Source organism: Bos indicus x Bos taurus, chromosome 8 (genome assembly GCF_003369695.1).
Source record: "Bos indicus x Bos taurus breed Angus x Brahman F1 hybrid chromosome 8, Bos_hybrid_MaternalHap_v2.0, whole genome shotgun sequence".
Classification (NCBI taxonomy): domain Eukaryota; kingdom Metazoa; phylum Chordata; class Mammalia; order Artiodactyla; family Bovidae; genus Bos; species Bos indicus x Bos taurus.
Window position 1 is genome coordinate 103,653,562 of NC_040083.1, and position 22,775 is coordinate 103,676,336.

Below are 22,775 nucleotides of genomic sequence, written 5' to 3' on the forward strand. Positions count from 1 at the left end.
CCCTCCCCTCCTTAACTCTCCATGGCTCACCACTGTCCTAGGACAAATTCCAAACCCCTAGATGCTGGGCCCAGCGTCATCGACCCCTCTCCCTGCTCACTTCTTCTTCCCTAACATCTCACCTTTCATGTCCGGCTCCAAGACCCTGAACAGGAAGGCCTTGCCTGTCCCTTCCCCTTCCTTCTTTTAAAACTGACTTCCCTCTGTTAAGTCTTCCCAAAGGTAACCACTCCCAGTGGATTTAATCACTTCTTTCTTGGTGCAGCTTCTGAACCTCAAACAGGCTTCTCCACTAGAGAAGCGTTCTCAAAGAGGGTAGCATGGTTTGGTCACGTGGGGGCTTGTGAAACATGCAGAGTTAGCCAGCCTGGGGTGTGGCCTGGGCATTGCTTTTTAAGAGCAATCCAGACGACTCTAAAAAGCTGCTACATTGGGACCCCAAACACAAGGCACGTGGACTGTTCCCTTGACAGTCTGAGGGGTTCAGGGGTGGGGGCTGGGGGTGGGGTCTGTCTTGGTCACAAGTCTCTGCCCAGGCTTCAGGCTGGGTCTGACTCTTTGTGGGTTCTCAGTAAAGGAGTGGGCTTCAGAGGGAGGCAGGGAAGGATGTAGAACCCCAGGGGAGCTGAAGCCAGGCCCCTCCAGCCCTGCCTTGCCCGAGGAGGCGCGGGTCACCTTGGCATGGGTGTTGAGCAGCTCGAACAGGGCCATGACTAGGGCCTCCACCGACACGCTGCCGCCGCGGTACTCCTCCAGGTAGTAGGCCATGGTGGCACGCTCCTGCTCAGTCAGCAGGTGTCGCGCCTGCTCCTCCAGCAGCACCCGCGTCTGGATCCCCAGGCTGCTCAGGGTCACCTGGGAGCCGGCTGGCCCCTTGTAAAACCCCAGCTGAAAGACAGCGAGACAGAGGCCCCGGGGGTGCCAGTCTGCTCTGGAAGCCCAGCCAGGTGCCACCCTGCAGACAGGTGGGGTGGGTCCCTCTGAGGTCTCCGCCCACGGGTAAAGCCGCAGGTATTCCCGGATGTCCTCAGGGCACCGGGTCTCGGTTGCGTGTAGCTGCAAAGTGCTTTTCTGGCTCACGGGGCACTTTTACACGTGTTGTCTCACCAGAGCCCCGTGACCATTCAGGATCAAGCAGTATTATTACGGTTCCCATTTTACTGTTTAGGTTGCTGTCTCTCTCTGGGTACATTGGGGATAACAGTAATGTTATTTCTGAAACGTGGCTCAGACCCGCACACACGGCATGCCTCCCAGCATGGCCTCCACCACCATCAGCCGTGTCTAAGAGGCCACCCGGTCTCCCTGCTTGTCCCCTCTACCTCTCCCTGTCGCCTACACAGAGCTGCTGAGGTGACCTCGTGAAAACATAGATCTCATGTTGCCCCCCTGGTGAAGCCTTTCAATGGCACCCCATTTGGCTTAGCAGCTAAACCTCTTCCCCGGCTCACTAAGTCCTATGGGATCTGACGATCCCACCAACAAGCCATGCGTGGCACCTGCCCCAGGGCCCTGGCACGTGCTGTGCCCTCTGACTGCATCCTCCCCTCCAGCTCCTGCCCAGACTCTGATTTCACTACCACCACTTCATGTTCAGCTTACAGCCCAGACACTGTGTTGCCACCTTAGAGAGCCTTCACCCTCTCCCTCTGCCCTCCCCGCACCTAAACATCTGCCGTTCTCTCTCCTAAGACCTGGCGCCTTTCTTGGAAGGCACTGAACATCTTTGCTGATGAGATACGCATGCAGGTTTGCTTCACTTTGATGTGTGTCTCCTTCACTGGGTGTGACCACCACGAGGGTGGGGACCTGATTTGTGCTGTTCGTGCCGCCAACTCCGGGGTCCAGGGTGATGCCTGGAACCTGGTGGCCTGGAACATTCCCATGAGTGTGGGAAGGAGGCTACGCAGGCAGTCGGCCGGCTGCCCACCCTGCTGGACCCAGAGCTCCCCACTCGGGCACCAGTGAAGAAGCCAAAGATGCCCGCAGACAGAGAGCAACGTACCTTGTTCGTCCCTTCTGCTGTGAGATCCCCGGGAAACCTACGAAGAAAGACAAGCACGTTCAGCCTGATGTCTGAGCAGTTCAAACAGGCACGGGCCAGGGGATGACTGCTTTACACGGGCCAGGGGATGACTGCTTTACAGCGAGAGGAATGAAACTTTGGGAGAACCACGGGCCGCGCTCACCGGGCCCTCTCAAGGGAATATCAGGCCCTGGACAGACGGGCAGTTTCTGAACTCCTGACCAACCATGTGGATGGCACTTCTAAAACCAGGCAAGGTGGTCTGCTGAGTTGTTTCACGCCCTGTAGGGCCAAGTCAGGTAACACGCAGAGGAGAGACTAAATAATAAGTGCCACGTGGTCTCGGGGTCAGGCCAGCCCAGGGGGGGTGAGGACGGGGGCACCTGGAAATGCTGAGAAACAGCCTGCAGGTGCCGCTCTCTTCCAGTCTGTTTCCATGAAAAAAAATGTGGTCTCAAGCTTCCAGAATCCCTGATTTTCAAGAAGCAGCCAGAAATCCAGGTGTTCCCCCCCTCCCCACCCATGGGAAACCTGATGTCTTTTTAAATGTTGGTAACTAATTTTTAAAAATTACTGTACTGGGAAGGAAAGGAAGACAGGAAGGAGGGGATGAAGAAAGGGAGAGAGAGATGCCCTGGGTGTGTTCGGCTTGGGGGACGCCAGTCAGTTCGGGATTTCAAATGGAAAGCCAAAGGTGACACCTTACATTATTAGCAGCTCTGCAGCCACCTGGCAACTATCTCTCACGTCATGACTCCCAAGACCCTTTCACGCAACTCACTCGTGGGATCCTTATCCACACACCTGGAATGCGGGCCGCAGTTAGGATTCCCACTTTTCAGACAAAGCAACTAAGGGCCAAAAAGGAAGTTATGAGATTTGCTAAACAGCAAGTAAAGAGCGAGCGAACTGGAGGCTGCGTTTCAGCTTTCCAAGGAAAACTGAGGCCAGAAGAGCAAAGGGGATGTGCCCATGGTCAGGCCCCGCAAACGGGAGGGAGCCTGGGGTGGGACCTCAGGCTCAAGGAACCGGGGCAGTCCCCACAGCTCGGGGCCCAGAGCGTGGTGCAGGGGTGGAAGGGGCTGTTACTGGCTTTCAGGAACGGCCCTGGGATCCTGGGTCTCAGAGTGAGAGCACGGCATGGCCGCACCTTGCGCAGCTGGCGGCAGCGTCCCCGATCCGGGAACTGGCGATCCACTCGGTCTGGTCCACGGTGGTGCGGGCGTGGGGCAGCCTCCCGATGTCCTTCACGGTCAGGATGAGATGCTGGGATGACTTGAGCAGCCTGACTGCCTCGTCATGCAGGATGTTGAGAAAGCTCCGCCCATTCACCTCCAGAATCTGGTCCCCAACCTGCCAAGCCCACAACATAACACAGTCACCTGGGCTGTCTGCAGGATAGTGACTCATGCCAGGGGCTCAGAGTCCAGATCGCAATTTTCCTCCTGGGTAGCCTAGGAAGGATGTCACCAAGGCTCAGACAGGCTATGTGGATGCTTGAGGGTCACACAGCAAGAGACTCAAAGAGGTTATGTGAATGCCTGAGGGTCACACAGCAAATCAATGGCAGAACCAACCATCCAATCCAGATCCTCAGCCCATGACCCTGTCACTAGAAAGGACCACCTCCCTCAACCGAACAAGGGCTTTGAGGACTGGGTCTTTGAAGTTCCCGAGAGTCTCCTTATCTAGAAAACAAAACCCATTTCAGAGGCCTGGATGCAAGTGGAATTGGGGGGAAGATGAGATGTGAAGGTACTGTTCCAGTAATTTTCCTTTTACACTTCTACATCATTAAGTTTGTTACCTTAAGCATGCATTCTTACACTGCCTTAGTGTAAACATCATTTAAATTTACTTAAGAGAAATCAGTAAATGAGAAAACTAGCCTACTGATAAAGGAATAATATATTGCTTGGATTTTTAGGACAAGACGGTGGTTTTATTTGGCAATGGAAGAACATATTTTTTAATGAAAGGATGAAAAAATAGAAGAAGAAAAAACTAGCCTTCCAATAAACATAAATATGTGACAAGACCAGAAAGGTTGTCCAGGAAGCTGTTTCAGGGTCAGCTGGGGCACTTTCAAACTCAGAGGGTTTGGTGCTTTTTTTACTTTCATTGATGGGTGACCGGAGGGGGCTACCCAGGGTCACAGCCCACCGTGGTCTTGAAGGGCAGCCCTATAACACCAGTTATTTCTGGCCCCTCTTCCTTCTTCCCTCCATCCCTGTCTGCTGATGGCACATGGTCACCCCTAGGGGCATTTTCCAGCATTTTTAAAAGCAGAACTTGGAAAGGGTGAGCCAAACACGACTTTGGAAGAAAAAGAGAAGAAAAGAAGATGTGGTGATGAGCCTGAGAACCAAAACCCTGGTCCCCAGTTTCCTGTCTTTTCTTTAACCCCTCACCTGCAACCGGGGAGTTTTCAGAATAGAAAGTGGTTATAAATTCAGTCTTTCTGTCTCCCCTCTGCTCCAGTGTTGATGTGTTCAGAGAAGGCCCTTCGCCTCCACAACCCCATCCAATACGTCCCGCATACCTCCTGTGTGCCAGGCTCTGCGCTGGGACACGGAGCCGAGAAAGACAGACCTCCTCCTGCTCTCAGGCTGCTCAGCGGGCTCCACCTTGTGCTATGAGTGGGTTTTCCTGCCAGCCTCTCCACACCTTGTCTCCAAGGCCCAGAACACAGTGGGAATTCAATAAAAATTAATCCAATGAGTGCAGAGTCAGATACCAGTCCCCCCCAATCCTAGCTCCAGGACCATTTCTGCTGCAGCTCAGGGGGGCCAACACATGACACCAGCCTGGAGCCCCAGATTTCGAGCCACTTCTGACCAGATGCTGACTGTATGCCAAGAACCTTGTTTGTCCCTTTACATATCTATTTTTTCCCTATCTAATATCCTCCACGTTCTGCCAAGTAGGGATCATTTGCTCTGCATCTGACCAGAGAAAAGACAGAGACTCAAACAGGTTAAGTAAACAGTTTGTGGTTACAGAGGCTAGTGAAGAGGACAGCGGGGTGGAAATCCAAGTCAGGCTCCAAGGTCCTAACGCTGTCTGCTACTGGGCTGCTGTCAGGCTTCTGCTGTTCCTCCCTAGCCCTGCCTGTACCATCCAGGTCTGAAAACCCACCCTCATCATCAACTCTGTCTTTGTCCCCCCAATGCCGGAGACCCGGGTTTGATCCCTGGGATGGGAAGATCCCCAATGGCAACCCACTCCAGTATTCTTGCCTAGAGAATTCCATGGACTGAGAATCTTGGCAAGCTACAGTTCATCATGGGATTGCAAAGAGACGGACATGACTGAGCAACTAACACACACACACACACACACACACACACACACACTCTCTCTCTCTCTCTCTGTCTCTTTTTCTCTCCCCAGGAAGTCTCACCTTCCTCCCCCTACATCCGTTCCCTAACCTGTGGCCCCACCTGCTCACTCCTGGGGTCCTGGGCTGGCATTCTCCTCCGTGCATTAAATTCTAAACTGGCCCCAGACCTGGCACTGGGTTTTACTGTTTCCTGTTTCCTTAGCTTAAAAACCTGAATGGCCCCTATAACCCAGCTGGTGGCATAACCCTACGGTCAAAGGCTTCAAAGACCATCAGACTTGGGTAGACACTCTGGCTTTGCTACCTTCATGCCACATGAACTCAAGCAAATCCCCCAATAAACTTTTTTTTTAATCGATTAAAAGAACACATTCATTTTATTAAGGTACTTTTCTGTTACTTTAGGAGAGAAAAAAAAAAAGCTTTCAAATAGTGGCTTGGTTTCAAAATTCATTGTTTTGGGTTTTATTTCATGCTATGTCAGTCCTGCTTCTTGGGAATAAATCTACAGCAAAACCTCAGAAGATCTATTACCTTGCATGAAGGCAGAAAAAAAAGGAAAACTATAGGTCAGGTTCGAGAGGAGTTTGGGTTACACCAGCATATTACTGCTGCTGCTGCTGCTGCTGCATCACTTCAGTCGTGTCCGACTCTGTGTGACCCCATAGACGGCAGCCCACCAGGCTCCCCCGTCCCTGGGATTCTCCAGGCAAGAACACTGGAGTGGGTTGCCATTTCCTTCTCCAATGCATGAAGGTGAAAAGTGAAAGTGAAGTCGCTCAGTCATGCTGGACTCTTCCCGACCCCATGGACTGCAGCCCACCAGGCTCTTTTAGAGGCCTATTTAAATTTTTCTCAGGAAATTACTTTCCAAATTACATGTAGGAGCACATTTTCCACTGTTACTAAGAACAGGGGACAAAAATCCATTAAACTTTTGTCGCTTAGTTTTCTTGCACATAGGGAGGGAATCCTAGCCCAGGATTGCCCTCCAAATTTCTACAGTCATCAGCGTCATCGGTCATCAGCATTGGTTTTCAATGCCACCAGCAATATCCACAATTTTCTCTCTTTCCATATCTTTGAGCTCCCCAGTCGAAAAATCCCTGAGAACTTGTGTGTCCTAAGTCACTTCACTCATGTGCGACTCTTTACAACCCCATGGAGTGTAGCATGCCGGGCTCCTCTGTCTATGGAACTCTCCAGGCAAGAATACTGTGGGGGCTGTCATTTCCTACTCCAGGGGATCTTCCCAACCCAGGGACTGAACCGGTGCCTCTTACACCTCCTGCTGGCGGGTTCTTTACCACTAGCGCTGCCTGGGAAGCTTAGGTAGCCTGAGTTGGTCTCCTTGTAAAGAGCTTAAGGGAAGACCCAATGTCTGATTTGAGGCTCGGCACACAGTAAGTGCTAAATAAGTGCTTATGCACAGGAGGTGTGGGTTTTGCCTCTTCCCTCTGTGCTTCTCTCCCAGTTGGTGTTTCCTGATGCTGAGAAGCAAAGCTGTGTTAAAGAAGACCTTTGCAGGCAGGTACTAGGGCCTTACTGAGAGCGGACTGGGATGCCAGCTCCCTCCAGCCCACTGTTCTGGGTCCTCACATTTCCCTGCTTAGCGGCTGCACCTCTCCCCTCTGCCCCCAGCTTCCCCCTTCCCCACGGCTCTGAGCTGGAGCCAGGCTGTACTTTTCATCTGCTGAAGTGCTCTGTTTGCTTAAGTATCCCTCTCAATAGCTCTGGCTTTTGTTAAGCTAAGGGAATCAATTTTAATCTTTCCCACATACTTTATTTCATCTCAGCAGTTTAATTAAAGGAAGTAACATCTGAGAGACCAGATAAGTGGGAGCATCCTTTGTGAGCAAGCCCCTCCCTACGGGTCTAGGCCCTGGGGGCAAACAACCCAATTCCACAAACAGATACCAGGCCCTTTACAGTGAGGACTGTCCCAGATATTGCACGGGACTTAAGTACACTAAATCAAGTATTCGCTGTTTAACCAAAACTCAGATTTACACGGTGGCATCTGTTTTTATTAGCTAAAACTGGCAGCGCTGGGTTGGGGGTATCAGTCTCCTCTGGAGGCAATGCTTGTGGGTGTGGGCAGGGGTGAGCCTATTTAGCGCTATCGTTTCCAAACTTCAGTTACCTTCCCTTGCCCTGGGCCGGGCACGTGTCATTTGTTCAGTCCTGTGAATCACCAGTGGACAGGTACTGCAGCTTCCTTGTAAGAATTAATATCTGGCAAATCGAAGGTCTGCTGTGCTAATCACATGCCTGTTGAATAAATCCCTACCCAGTCTGTGCATCAGCATAGGGATCATGTGCGATCCACCAGGGAACAGACTTGAAGCAGGAGTCACTTTCTGCTGCTGCTGCTGCTAAGTCACTTCAGGTGTGTCCGACTCTGTGCCGACCCCATAGACGGCAGCCCACCAGGCTCCGCCGTCCCTGGGATTCTCCAGGCAAGAACACTGGAGTGGGTTGCCATCTCCTTCTCCAATGCATGAAAGTGAAAAGTGAAAGTGAAGTTGCTCAATCGTGTCCGACTCTTCGCGAACCCATGGACTGCAGCCTACCAGGCTCCTCCGTCCATGGGATTTTCCAGACAAGAGTACTGGAGTGGGTTGCCATTGCCTTCTCCAGTTCCTCTCTGAAAACCCCGATTTAATGGGGGTACATGAGCCTGTCCTTCCCATCTCTTTCCTCTCTTCTCCTATCTTTCTTCTTCAGTGAGTGAAAGTCGCTCAGTCGTGTCTGACTCTTTGCAACCCCATAGAATAGTCCATGGAATTCTCTAGGCCAGAATACTGGAGTGGGGTGCCTTGCCCTCTTCCAGGGGATCTTCCCAACCCAGGGATCGATCCTAGGTCTCCAACATTGCAGGCGGATTCTTTACCATCTGAGTCACCAAACCAAGGAGACAGCCCTTCGCAGCATCTGAGTTGGTCAGAGTGACTCCCATTTCTGTGTCCAGCTCTCTTTCATTCCTTCTACTTGTTGGAAAGCTTCCCGAGGCCTGCGAGCCCTGTCAGAAGAGTCATCTGCATGTTCAATGCCATTTAAAGTTCACCAGCAAGTTTCAAATAAATCCAGCGTCTCCCTGTTGACCCCAGCAGCCCCAGGCCAGCAGGCTCTGCAGTCTTGTTCTCGCGGTGCAGCCGAAAGATAACTGTCGTCCTAAAGCCAGGCAGCCAGGACACAGTGGCTGTGTGGCCCTGGCCAGTTCAAGGACACCCCGAGTCTGTCTCCTGCTCTGTACAAGGCCCACAAGACTGCTTGCAATCCCCAGGTCACTGAGAAGCAAGTGGGACCACTTGGCACAGGGCCTGACATGAGAGAGGCTTTCCAGAGCTTTTCATTCGCTTTCTTTCCAAACCACAGGGACAGGTCGACATGTCAGCTGGCTCAAGGTCACCGTCACATGTGAACAGTGAGCCAGCATTTGGGCCCAGCCTCTCTTGTATTCTCCCTCAACCCCGAGGCACTTGTATCCCCGCGCAGTGTCTGGCACACGGGAGACGTTTATGGGGAAGGGATGGCAGAGACCCCTCCTCCCTACTCTCTGAGGCTTACTTCCACTCGCTTCCCCTTTTCCTTTGGTTTGTGCGATGTGAAGTACAGGTGGAGTGTTTAAAGGTCTTCACCCAGCGCTTCCCCTAAAGCCCACCCTTCCAGCCACTCCCCTACCCAACCCCTCACTGCCGCCCCAGGCAACAAAAAACCCAGCTAAGAGTTCTATATGTTCAGTCATTGGAATGTTCCTCTCCTTCCCATGAAAGCCAGTTCTGAGTTAGACAGCTGGGGGCTGGGGGGCTGGAGGGGTGGGGTGGTAATCAAGGCAAAAGGTAAAGACAGGCAACGACTGTCAGGCCTTCCAGGGTCCCCTACAGATGGGGAGACTGCCCGGACAGGCAGCACAGGGACCTGTCCAGGGGACGCAGAGCGAGGCAACAGCCAAGCCCACACACCCTGAGGCTGATTAACCAAGGAAACAGCACCCACCCAGAGCTGTCAGGACACGACCCGCTAGAGAAGGGAGAGTGTGATCGAGTGTCTAATATTGCTCAGCTTGCAGACGGGCGCCGATGGGGAGGACGTGGAAGGATAAACGAATAAAGGAGGCTTATTTTATTTGTCACCACGGGCGTCCTATTCATCACCAGTGACGGAGGAGCGGAGGGCGGACCACGGGAGTGCCCTTCATTTTAAGGCAGAGCAAAGACTCCTCCATCATCCACAGCCCAGCGAGTGACAGGCTCGGGTTCAGGACGCTCCGTGGAGAGCGCAAAGGGACTTTAACAAGGACAGGACACTGATTTTCCCTGAACTTGGCCAGCCAACCACCAGGAAGCAGGAATTCATTTCCCCTGGGTCTGAAGCTCTTGGAGCAGCGGAAAGTGCTCAGGCTTGGGAGTGAGCCAGCCTTGGTAAAGGGTTCCCTGTTACTCCCTGAGAGACCTGGGGAAAATACTGTTACATCTCCAAGTCTTTCTTCCCTCAAAACAAGAATAAGACCACCACTCACTAGAGTGTTACATCGTCTAAATGAGATGCCATCTGCTGTGTGGTTATTGAACACAGATTCAGGAGTCTTGTCCTCCGAGTCTAATTCCAGCTGCCACTTCCTAGCTGTGTGACCTTGGGTGATTTCCCTACCCTCTCGGTGACTCAGTTACCTTCTCTGGGAAACGGGTTAAGCATCAGTGCCTACCTCATTGTCTGAGGATTAAAAATGAAGTCCTGCACTCTCCACTGTAGCCCCAGCACCTAAGATAGCACTTGGCACATGCAAGGTGCTCAGTGAATATTCATGGAACAAACAACTACAAAGCAGGTAACACAGTATCCAGGATACAAAGTGCTCAATAAATGTTAGCTGCATTCTTGAAAACCATGCTTACCCTTAAGGGACCCCTTGGTCACTCACCAACCAAATGTTGCGATTCTGCCTCCTCGGACTCTCTTAAAGCCACACCACCTGCCTTTCCACCTGCCCCCTCTCTGGCCCTGCCCTCCATTTCAGCACTCACACGGACTGACCACACCTATGAGGCACATACTCATATCCCCATCTTACAGATGAGGAGACTGAGGTCAGGAAGTGAAGTGAGAAGAGCTGGCATTTGGCCGACGTTCTGCCAGCCTGCCAAGCCTCTGCTCTGACCAGTACTGGCTCCTCCTTGAAGAAAAGCCAGCCTACCCTTCCACCTCTGATATGACCCTCAGCCCTGGGGCATCCTGCCATGCACACAGTCTGTGCTCTGTTCATGCTTGGTGAAGGGAACAAATGAGCCCAAAGAACCCAGGGCAGGATGGCAGTGGGGCTATGCTCCTGCATCAGAAGGAGTCGGGGGAGAGACCTGCCAACAACTCGACCCCTGTGCTGAGCTGGGTGGGCGGGAATCTTCCCTCTCCGGACACGCACAGCAGTGGAACCCTCGCTGTGCCAGGGCCCCAAAGGAAGCTGACTTCAGCCCCTTTTTCCCCACCTTCCCAAGATTTTATTGAAATTTATTGGATTTTGCGGCTTCCAATGAGGACTCTGCTGATTGTACCATCACTGCAGTGAAAATTCAAATTCCACTGGAGAGTTTTATTGCAATTATGAATCTTTAATGGTCTACCATATCAGGTATGAAACTTTAATGGGCTTGTTTTCTTTTTTTTTCAGTACAAGTGAGCAATGCAGTTTTAATGAGACACCAGTAGTTTTTCCCAACAGTTCAGAAGTCAGTAAACCTTGTCTGTATTTAATAAAAAAGATCAAGGTAAATGCTCAGAAGGTGCCTGCAGGAACCAAGCTGGGGGTAAGAGCTGGGTTTGGGTGAGCTCAGCACACACCCTCTCTGGTTCAGGGTTAGGGTTAGGGCTCTCACAAGGCAGAACTTGCTCGAGACGCCACGGATGGAATTGGCAGTGGTGCATCCTCACCTCCCTGTGGTTCCTCCTTCTCACCGGGTGCATCCATTGTCAGTCCTTGCTCATTATTTTCAGGACACGAAATGAAATGTAAGATGCGCTGTGCTCAGTCGTGTCCAGCTCTCTGGGACCCCATGGTCTGCAGCCTGCCATGGGATCTTCCAACCCTTGCATACCCTGCACTGGCAGCGGGTCCCTTACCACTGCGTCACCTGGGCTTCCCCTTCAGAACACGAGCGGTCCTCACGGAAGGCCTGCTCTAACCCCAGGTCATCAATGGAAAAACAGGCCCAGAGAGGGGAAAGGACATGCCCAAGGTCACACTCTGAGTCCATGTCGGAGCAAGGGCAGAGAAGTCACTCCTGAGTCCTTCTCACAGAAGAGTCTGGCTTCCAAATAAACACATCAGAGCAATGACAAAGGTCAAACTCAAGAGAAAGAACAGCTACCAAAACCCCCTGAGCACCTCGCTTAGGCCAGCTACCTCGTACAATTTGACTCAACACTTAGAAAGCACCACTTGAGGCATGCATGGGTACAGCCTGTTCTAAACCAGGGCCATGAAACTCAGAGTAATGAAGTCACTTCCCCAGGGACACCCATCAGGATTTGAATCCAGAGCAGGATTTGAACCCAGTCCAACTGGTAGGCTGAGCCCCAGACTTGTATTTGCCTATGCAACATTTCAACTCCGATGACGCAAAGGCACTGGAAACCAGCACCGCCCAAAAGCACTTTGTGCAATAGCAGCTCCACAGTCCTCATCGCAGTTTGAGAGCACACTGGACTGTGAACATTGAGCTGCGGACCAGAGGACTGCATTCCCCTTGCATGGCACGCCGGAGGCACCATCCAAGGCCTGACAACACCAGTGAACTTGTGAATAAACAATCAAATAAATGGACAAGCAAATAAACAAACAGGAAAGCTAGTCCCCTTGCCCCTTCCGGCTTCTGCAGACGGGCAGGAGACATTTTCCATTTATGTAAAGGTCTAGTTTGACAAGGCCAGACTATGTAGGGAGGCTGGGTACCTGCAGCCCAGCTCTGTGCACGGCAGCGGGGAACGAATGTCCAATTTTTTCAATCACAAGGAAGGCAAAGAAGTAAAAACACAAGCCGCAAATTACTTTTGGCTGGAGTTTCACTATGGGAAATAGTGCACATCTATCCAGCCCTTCATTTTGGAAGAGTGAAAACTGGGATGATGGGAAGAGGAAAGATGTTAGGAGTCGGAGGCTTCCTGGTAAATCAGGGTAAAGCTGGCCTGGGCTAGCTCCCCCATCTGCTTTGGGCTTCTCCACAGACCTGTAAGAATCAGTGAGTTCTCAAGTTCAAGAGCACAGCCTTCACACACAGAGTGGCCAATCAGGAGATGAAATCCCATTTAAAACGGTGACAGAAGAGAGAAGATATTTAGGAAGAAACTTAATAGGAAATGTGCAACACATATGTGAAGAAAACAGTACACTCAAAATGACTCAACAAACAGGAAAAAAAAGATGCCCTGTTGTTGGAAAGGATTCAGCATCATTAAGATGTCAATTCTCTCTTATTTGAAAATTTAACATTATCCCCTTAAAAAGACCAACCGGCTTTTGTGAGGTAAGCTGACACAAAGGTTCATGTGGAAAAATAAAACCGCACATAGAGGAACCCTCAGTGTATATTGCTAAGTGGAGGAAGCCAATCTGCAAAGACTACATATTATATGATTCCAGCTGCATGACGTTCGGGAGAAGGTGAAACTATGGAGACAGTGGAGAGATCAGTGGTTGCCATGGGTTTGGCAAAGGAGGGAGGGCTGAGCGGGCAGAATGCAGAGCATGAAAGTATCCCATGTGATACTGTAACGGTGGGTACATTTCATTAACATTTGTCCAAACTCATAGAATGTACAAAACCCATGGTGAGACCTAATATAAACTATGGATTTTAGTTAATAATTATGTGGCTCATCAATGCAGTAAATGCAATTTATGAACACTAACGAAAGATGTTAATAATAACAGGAAATTGTGTGTGGAAAGGGTGAAGGGAGAAGGGATATATGAGAACTCTATATTTTCTGCTTGATTTTTTTATGAACCTAAAATCACTCTAAAATGAATCTATTAACTTTTTAATAATAGTTTTTAATTAAAATCAAATGGCAAGAATAGTTATGAAAACCCTGAGATCGAACTGCTGCAGGGAGAAGTATTAGATACTAAATCCTGTTCTAAAGCCTTTATGTGAACGACGGGGGACCGACCCATCAGAAAACAGATGGACATACAGGGGAACAGGCTAGAAATAAGTCCCAGGACACACAGAAATGCAGTATATGAGAGAGAAGCCACCACAAATCACTGTGGTAAAGATGTGCTTTGTAATACATAGCGTTGGGATAACTACGTAGCCATTTGGAAAGACAGAAGATTGAATCCATACCATATACAGCACACAAGAATAAATCAGATCCACACTCGGTTCGGGGCCAACATGTTGATCAGAGATTTAAAAAGAAAAAAATGTATTCACAAGTATTCAAAGAAAAAATGGATAAACTAACTGCTCTATATCTAAAAAAGTTTTTCTAAGGAGAACTCAGATTCAATAGAAGGAAGAATTGGTAACCAAACTAAATGATAATCAAAAACTTGAAAAATAGCCTGGTGGGCTGCCGTCTATGGGGTCGCACAGAGTCGGACACAACTGAAGCGACTTAGCAGCAGCAGCAAGCAGTGTTGAAAGAAAATGACAATCAAGGAGAAAACATTTGCAATATTTATCACTGATAAAGGGCTAGCAAGTCCTGATATATAAAGAATTGTCAAGTTTAGGGGAAAAATCCAAAATCTTGACAACAGAAGGATAATAAAAGACACAACCACAAAACCATTTTTATGTTACAAAAAGACATAAAATGGCCCACAAACCTACTAAAAGATGTTCCGTTTCTCTCATAATAAGAAAACCGCAGATTAAGCTACATCAAGATACACTCTCACCTGTCAGATTGGAAACAATAATCGGACGGCGCCTGTCGGTCGTGCTTGGACGCGTCTGCCGGGAACTCAGAAGGGAGCAGCACTTGCATCCACTTCTGCAGTGAACGTGACTTCGCAATATTGAGCAAACTATGCATGTATTCACCTGCTGACACAGAAATCTCACTTCTAGAAATTTACCCTGAAGATACACTTCCAAAAGTGATAAAATACACACGCAGAGGCACTCATTGCATCGTTGTTTGCAACTGTAAGATGCTGAAAGCGGCCTGGGTGCTCAGAGGACAGCGGGTGAATTAAAGTACAGCAGAGCCACAGAAACGGAGTCCTACGCAGCTGTCTAAGAAAATGACAAAGATTTCTGTGCACTGACGTAGTGATTTCCAGGATACTAAAACTTTATAAATTAAGTGAAAAAGAATATCTACCTTGTCTATAAGAAAGGCAAAAGAATGTATCCATGTCCTTGCTTATTCTTTACAAAAAGAAACAGAAACAGGTCAGAAACTAGCTCATTTAGTTGTCTTGCAAGGAGTGGTGGGGCGGGGGTGGGCAGAAGGGATATGAGGGAGAAGTAATACTCTGAGTATGCTTTTTTGGTAAAGTTTTGATGTTTTTGTTACTCAAAAAATAAAATTAAATCAGTCAAGATGCCAGTATCTTTGGTCCAAATCCTTCTCATAGAGCCATCTTTCTGGTTCTCTCATATGATTCTCTCCCCCACTTTTAGGGCCTCTTGTGATTACACTGGGCCCCCCCACCCCGGATAATCTAGAAATCTCCCCATGTAAAAGTCAGCTGATTAGCAATCCTAATTCCATCTGTAATTTTAACTCCCCTTTGTTATGGAACCTAACATACTCACAGGTCCTGGGGATCAGGATGTAGACCTCTTTGGAACTCACCATCCTGCCTACCAGATGTTGTTCAGTCGCTCAGTTGTGTCTGACTCTTTGTGACCCCATGGACTGTAGCCCACCAGGCTTCCCTGTCCTTCACCACCTCCCGGAGCTTGCTCAAACTCATGTCCATTGAGTTGGTCATACCATCCAACCATCTCCTCCTCTGTCACCCGCTTCTCCTCCTGCCTTCAATCTTTCTCAGCATCAGGGTCTTTTCTAATGAGATGGCTCTTTGCACCAGGTACCCAGAGTATTGGAGCTTCAGCTTTAGCATCAGTCCTTCCAATGAATATTCAGAACTGATTTCCTTTAGGATTGGTTGATTTGATCTCCTTGCAGTCCAAGGGACTCTCAAGAGTCTTCTCCAACACCACAGTTCAAAAGCATCAATTCTTCGGTACTCAGCCTTCTTTATAGTCCAACTCTCATATCCATACATGACCACTGGAGAAACCATCGCCTTGACTATAGGGACCTTTGCCTACCACACGGGTGGCCCCAAACCTGGCGGCAGTCACGGCTGTCCAGAAAGAACCAGGGCATGCTACCTGTAAGCATAACACTCGGGGAGGACAGACACCACAGCTGTCGCTTGAATTTTCCCCTTAGTGTGGATCTCCCGGCATTTTCTATGGTGGACATGCTTTACTTCCAAATTCAAGTTTTTAAATGATATCTTAAAATTGCCCATCTCACATGTCTTCCAGTGTGTTAAAGAGACTGGGAAGGAATATGCCAAAATGTTCACAGGAGCTGCCTCTGCGTGGTGAATTCCAAGCAATTTTAATTTCAAGCTCTTTAGGAATTTCCTGTGCCTTCTGGATTGCATGTGAAGACTATATTGTTGAGGCTAAAGAAAAAATATTCTAAAAAGAAATGTAAAAATTTGCTGGGAGACATGATATAACGCTAACATCTCGCTCAACATTCAGCGGCTTGGGGAGGAACAGGCCTGGGCCCTTGGCAGATCTGCTGTGCCCCCTGGAGAAGAATCTTTTTTATACCAGCCAGTCCAATCCTTGTCTCTTAGTAATTCGGGATAAGTCATTCCTGTCCCCCACTGGGCTCAGCAGCTTGCTGGCACTGATGGGCTGAGAGATGATTTAAGCTCTTTCTGGAGGGATCCTCGGAGGTTTTTCTCCATTGATGCTCCTTTTAAAACATTATTTCAACTGGAAACAACTAAATGCATTGACTTCAAGGGAATGGTTAGGTAAATTATAATTCAGCCAGAAGATGGAGTATTATCATGCAGCTATTACAAACTGCAGTTATGAGAAGTTTTTAATTATGTGGAAAAACACAAGTGAAAATGGGGGATGCAAAAGAGTGTATATTGTATAATATCAATCGTGTAAAAGCGTACAGAGGAAGGGATGAAAGAAGCTACATCAAGGTGCTAACAGATGGAGACGACCCACACGTCTATCAACTCACAAGTGGACAGACAAAATGTGGTATAGCCACACAGCAGAATATTTCACTATAAAAAGGAATTTACTGCTACACGCCACAGCATTGTGCCAAGTGAAGTGAGCCAGACACCACAGCCTCATATTCTATGATTCTATGAGGTGCCCCAAACAGGCAAACCTATAGAGGCAGAAATGGGGGGTGGCTGTTTAAAGGGTATAGGAATGGGGCCGGTGGGGGGAGTGTGAAGACATGTTTTGAAATTAGATGGTGATGACAGTTGTGCAATCTTACGAATATACTTCACTGATTTGTACACTTTAAAAGGGCAAATTTTATGATACATAAATTATATGTAAAAAAAAAAGATGTTAACAAAGGTTGTCTTTGGAAGGTAGGATGTCTGAGTTCTTTTGAGTGTATATTATGGATTGAATCTATTACTTTAATAGCTGGAAAAAAATAAAAAGAAAAAAGTCCCCCAAACAGTGTGAGTTAACAGCCCTAGGGCACAGCCCCACCCAGGCCGCTGGACTCCCCAACCTCTGAAAGCTTTGGCCTCCCTCTGTCTGCCTTGACAGCAAAGAGCTCCTTGATTCAGGAGTTAATGCAATCAGTCCAGGGCCTACGTGTGCCTCTGGGTCTGTCAGCCACCAGTGCGGTCTGGGAAAAGCCAGGGCATCCTTCCCCGCCCAGGCCCCCTCGCCCTGCCTCTCCTCTTGATCAGCCTCCAGGTCCTCCTCTGCAGACCTGTGCCCCCCAGCCCAAGCCTCTGTGTGCTGGCTTCTGCTCGGCCCGCCCTGAAGTTCTATGCCTGGTATAACTGCGCACAGCCAACACCCCAGCCAGACCACACAAGGGCTGAAAGCGCATGTCTTTTGGTCCCTGCTTCCTGGTCAGGCACACACGCACACCGGTAGCAAATCTCTAGTGAAGGCTCAGCTTAGGGAGCAACTTCTTCTCTGCAGCCACACTGACCCTCCTCCCCTGGGCTGATGGCTCCCTTCAGAGGTCCCAGCCCAGGCAGGGTGGTACAGTGGTTACTGCAAGGATTCTGAACCAGCCCTGTCTGGATTCAAGTCCTGGCTCCACCACTTCCTGGCTGCGTGACCTTGGCTGTCATTTAACCTCTCTGAGCCTCAAATCTGAGACCAAGGACAAAAACCCTTATTACAAAGCTTAAATCCGATCACTGGTATCCATAGAAAAGAAGAGAGATGGAGACATGCAGGGAAGAAGACCAAGTGAGCACGGAGGGAGACACTGGAGCAATGCTGCCATAAGCCAAGGAATGCTAGGGACACCAGGAGCTGGCACAGGCAGGGAGAGATTTTCCCCTAGGGCCTTCAGAAGAAGCATGACCCTGTCGACACCTTGATTTGAGTTGTTTTAAGCCGCTAAATGATCAGGGCTTCCCTCATAGCTCAGTTGGTAAAGAATCTGCCTGCAATGCAGAAGACCCAGGTTCCGTTCCTGGGTCAGGAAGATCTGCTGGTCAGGAAGATCTGCTGGAGAAGGGATAGGCTACCCACTCCAGTATTCTTGGTCTTCCCCTGTGGCTGTGGCTGTGGCTCAGCTGGAAAAGAATCTGCCTGCAATGTGGGAGACCTGGGTTCGAGCCCTGGGTTGGGAAGATCCCCTGGAGAAGGAAAAAGCTACCCACTCCAGTATTCTGGCCTGGAGACTTCCAAGGACTGTATAGTCCATGGGGACACAAAGAGTCAGACACGACTAAGCGACTTTCAGTAATCACTGATGAAGCCACTGAAGTTATGACAATCATTCGCTACCACAGCCCTAGGAAATGAAAACAGGAAGTAAGTTATTCGCCCTCCCTTGAACCTACCTTCTGTTGTTGTTCAATCGCTAAGTGTTTCTGGCTCTTTGTGACCCCCAGGGACTGCAGCACACCATGCTTCCCTGTCCATCATTATCTCCTGGAGTTTGCTCAAACTCATGTCCATTGAGTTAGTGATGCCACCCAACCATCTCATCCTCTGTTGTCCCCTTTTCCTCCTGAGACTGGGTCATAAAAAGAATACAGCTCTACCTGCCTCTCTCTGGGACCCATGACTTCAGAATCCCCTTCTAAGCTGCCATGCTTAGAAGAAGCCTGAGCTAGCCCTGTGAGAAGATGGCCCCAGCCAGCAGCCAATGTCAGTCTCCAGACACGAGACAAAACGAGCCTCCCAGCAGCTCCAGCTGCAGCCTGAAGGGTCATGGAGCCGAGACAAGCCGCCCTGCTTTGCCCCGTCCACTTCTTGACTTAGTGGACCCACAGCAAGGCAGAGGAGAATCCGGGGCTATTGCATATGTCTCGGTTTGGGAGTTGTTATGCAGCCATAATCGGAGAAGGTGATGGCACCCCACTCCAGTACTCTTGCCTGGAAAATCCCATGGACCCAAGAAGCCTGGTAGGCTGCAGTCCATGGAGTCTTGAAGAGTTGGACACGACTGAGCGACTTCACTTTCACTTTTCACTTTCATACATTGGAGAAGGAAATGGCAACCCACTCCAGTGTTCTTGCCTGGAGAATCCCAGGGACGGGGGAGCCTAGTTGGCTGCCGTCTATGGCGTCGCACAGAGTCAGACACGACTGAAGTGACTTAGCAGCATGCAGCCATAATAATGGTATTAATAGCACTTGCGGAATCATTATCTGCATTTGACAAGGTCCCTGACCATTCATATGCATGGTCAAGGGCCGGAAGCACTGCCCAGCCATGTTTACTGACCTCTCTCAAAGTGTGCGTGCCCTATCCTACAGCTGGGAAATGCTGCTGAAATGCTCATTGATCACTGTTTCCCCTGCAAAAAGGGAGAATAGGCTGACCTTCGATCCAGCAACCCATGCACATCCTGGATTGTTGTTTAGCTGCTAAGACGTGACGTCTGACTCTTTGTGACCCCATGGACTGTAGCCTGCCAGGCTCCTCTGTCCATGGGATTCCCCAGGCAAGAATACTGGAGTGGGTTGCCATTTCCTTCTCCAGGTGATCTGCCCGACCCAGGGAGCGAACCTGCATCTCCTGCATTGGCAGCAGATTCTCTACCACTGAGTCACCAGGGAAGCCCACACATCTTCAATATGCAGGCGCTGAACTTGGCATGGCCACAGGTGGAGCCAGAGGCAACTGCTGACCCCCTGTGCTGGTTAGTGGCCACCCAGCGTCTCAGGCTCTTCCCTTGGCCACTTGGGATGAAGGATGAGAAGGAAAGCCAGCCCTTGCTGACCCACTCCCTCCTGTGGACAGCATGGTTCACAGGGCCGTGGGAGCCTGGATGAATGCTATCACCTTTTCCTGTGACCGGGGTAAATGACAGCTGGGCTCCTGCTCCAAGTGGCCTCCCTGTAGAAACTGTTACTCTTTTTGGCAGTAGCCTGCCTGGCAGCAATTACTACCCTGGCAGGGGCCCCTTTAAAAGTCAGGCAGACCTGAGTAGCAATAAGTACTGGCCAACCCTCAGCAGAGAAGGAAATGGCAACCCACTCCAGTGTTCTTGCCTGGAGAATCCCAGGGACGGGGGAGTCTGGTGGGCTGCCATCTCTGGGGTCACACAGAGTCGGACAAGACTGAAGTGATGCAGCAGCAGCAGCAGGACTAAGCAACTTGAACACTGCAATTTACTGAACCTCCACTCAGAGGCCAGTTCACAAACTCGGCTAAGAGAACAACTACGGAAGGACTGAGAATGTGGTCCAGCCGGCAGGGGTCGGGGCAAGTATGGGTGGGGTGGGGAGACGCTTAAACCGGGCCCAGCCTGTGCTGGGATTCCCAGGAAAGAAACCATCTTCTGGCTCCTCGGAGAGGTGTTCATCATCAGGGCAGGTTCATCAGCTACCGGAGAGTTTCAGATGGCATCAGGGGCCAGTCTTGCCCACCAGCATACACACTCGTGTGGATACTGACGATCACTCACACAACCAGAGCCATCGTTTGGGGAGGGCTTCTCCTGTGCCGGGTCCTGGACTTTCTTGCACTAGCTCATTGTGTCCTGACGATATAGGACCCAGGGCTCAGGTGGTGGCGGTACAGGTATCATTATTTAAAAAAATTATTTTTAGAGAACCTGGAATCTATCGAAAGCACAACTCCTCTCCCACAGTCCTTGGAAGGGAAGCAAGATGCCAATTCGGAAGTTCATGGCTCATGGACTCCTGGGCAGGGAGAGAGGTGGCCACTCCACCCCAGGGAGGGGCAGCCCCCAGGGACACGGAAGGCCCTGCTCCAGCGAGGGGCTCTGGAAAGGAGGCACAGCCAGTCTTCTAAGGCGGAGCTCGGCAGTGATGTGAGAGTGTGATCCCACCTTTTGCTGAAAGAGCGGGGGACTGTCAAGACCTCCAGCAACCAGGGGCTGCTCTGCCATAATTCCTCGTGAGCAGGCCGTGCGGGGCCAGGGCTGGCAGGTCAACGAGGAACCGAAGGAACTGCCTGAGCTTATTCCATCCTGGAGGGGCAACACCAGATTGACTCTTCACCCAGGAGACAGGGCCCACAGTGGAAACCCCACGGATGGGCATTAGATCTGAGAGCCAGGCCTGTGACCTTGGCCAGCCCCTTCTGGACATACAACCTTGGGCAAATCACTCCCACTTTCTGATTCTCATTTTCTCATCCATATACAGAATCAATGCTATTTACATTCAACAGTCTTATACTGAAACCAGACAGACTTTTTTAAAAAGCCAGCACATTTTGAATACCTTTATCTGTATTAAGTGTTTCTATAGAGATTCTCTGGCTACATCCTCACAAGTTCCTAAAGGTACTACTTTCCCAGTTTTACAGGTGGGGAAACTGAGTCCAGGCAGATACAGCTGGTAATTTTGACTCCAAAATGTGTGCATTTAACCACCATGTGATACTGCCTGCCAACAACTCACAGTGCCTGGCACAGTGGGTATGAGGAGTGGTAGGCATCATTATTAGCTTTCTCCAAATAATGCTTTCTTGCCGGAGTACAGCTTTAGTCATAAATTCTTATTTAAATCATCTTAAAAGTTGAGCTGGGCCAGTGCTCTCACATGGAGGTGGCGCATGTCCAATCATCCGGGCCCCAGGGCCCCCTTCCGCCCACAGCAGATGCTACTGCGAGAGCCTTAGCTAAGTCCCGTCTCTGGCACAGCCCAGTTGCTAACACACAGCACAAGCGCTTTTGCAACCACACTAAGTTAGTGGTGCTGGCATACACAATGGAGATTATCTGCTGCCCTTGGGAGTGGAAAAAGCACTGAATGCAGAGGCGCAGAAACACGGACAAAGCCCTTCTCAACACACAATTTTAAAAACCTCGTGACCAATCGGAGACATTCATCCAGTTGGCAGCCGAGGTGAACATGTGACCTTGGAGAGCCCTGCATTTGACTTGCCAACTCTCTGCCAGCTAAGAACACACTTTGGGGCAAGCTGTTTAAACTCACTGCGCCTTAGTCTCTTCATCCACAAAATACGGATGATGACAGTCAATACCTCTGCGTGGGGCTGAGATGAGGATAGAACGAGATGACTCTCACCACCCCCTCCCCCGCCTCCCTCCGCCCGGCTCCAGACAGGACTGGGCTGGGAGAGGCCAGTTACTACTAGGGCTTTTGTGCTCTTGCCATTATGTAGATTTGGGGAATATCACTGGGAGTGTGTGGACATGAGCACACACACCACATATACAGAGAAATAACCCAAAGTTGTGGGGCTTCCCTGGAGGCTCAGTCGGTAAAGAATCCGCCTGCAAGGCAGGAGGCCTAGGTTCAATCCCTGGGTTGGGAAGATCCCCTGGAGGAGGGCATGGCAACCCACTCAAGTATTCTTGCCTGGGAAACCCAATGGACAGAGGAGCCTGGCAGACAGCAGTCCATGGGGTAGCAAGAGTCAGATACAACCGAGCAACCAGACACACTAATGACTCACCTCCAGGGGACAGTAAGCTCAAGATGCCCCATTGTGAGAACCATTTTGCAAGGGGATGAACTTCTAAGTCTTGAAAGAGCCACTGGAGCTGGCCAGAGGAGGAGTTGTGAGGGGAGGAAGCGATGAGAACCGGATTTCTGTGACTAAGCTCCAGAGCCACCTGAGTTTTCAACCCCAGCTCCTCCACCTACCCAGCTGTGTGACCTTGGGCATATTGCTTAATCTCTCTGGGTCTTGGGTGCCCATCTCTAAAATGAGGATGATTCTGCTCCCTCC

General features: G+C 50.1%; 1 protein-coding gene across 2 annotated transcripts in view; it reads right to left on the reverse strand.

The window, feature by feature from the left end:
• The window catches only part of WHRN (whirlin), a 91,998-nt gene that overhangs the window by 21,082 nt on the left and 48,141 nt on the right, over positions 1-22,775 (reverse strand). For both annotated transcript variants that reach the window (XM_027550612.1, XM_027550611.1), the window contains exons 4-6: positions 3,177-3,379; positions 2,006-2,042; positions 676-888 (exon numbers count right to left, since the gene is read on the reverse strand). In XM_027550612.1, coding sequence (XP_027406413.1) covers positions 676-888; positions 2,006-2,042; positions 3,177-3,379 — 453 coding nt within the window. The remainder of the gene's footprint in view (positions 1-675; positions 889-2,005; positions 2,043-3,176; positions 3,380-22,775) is intronic.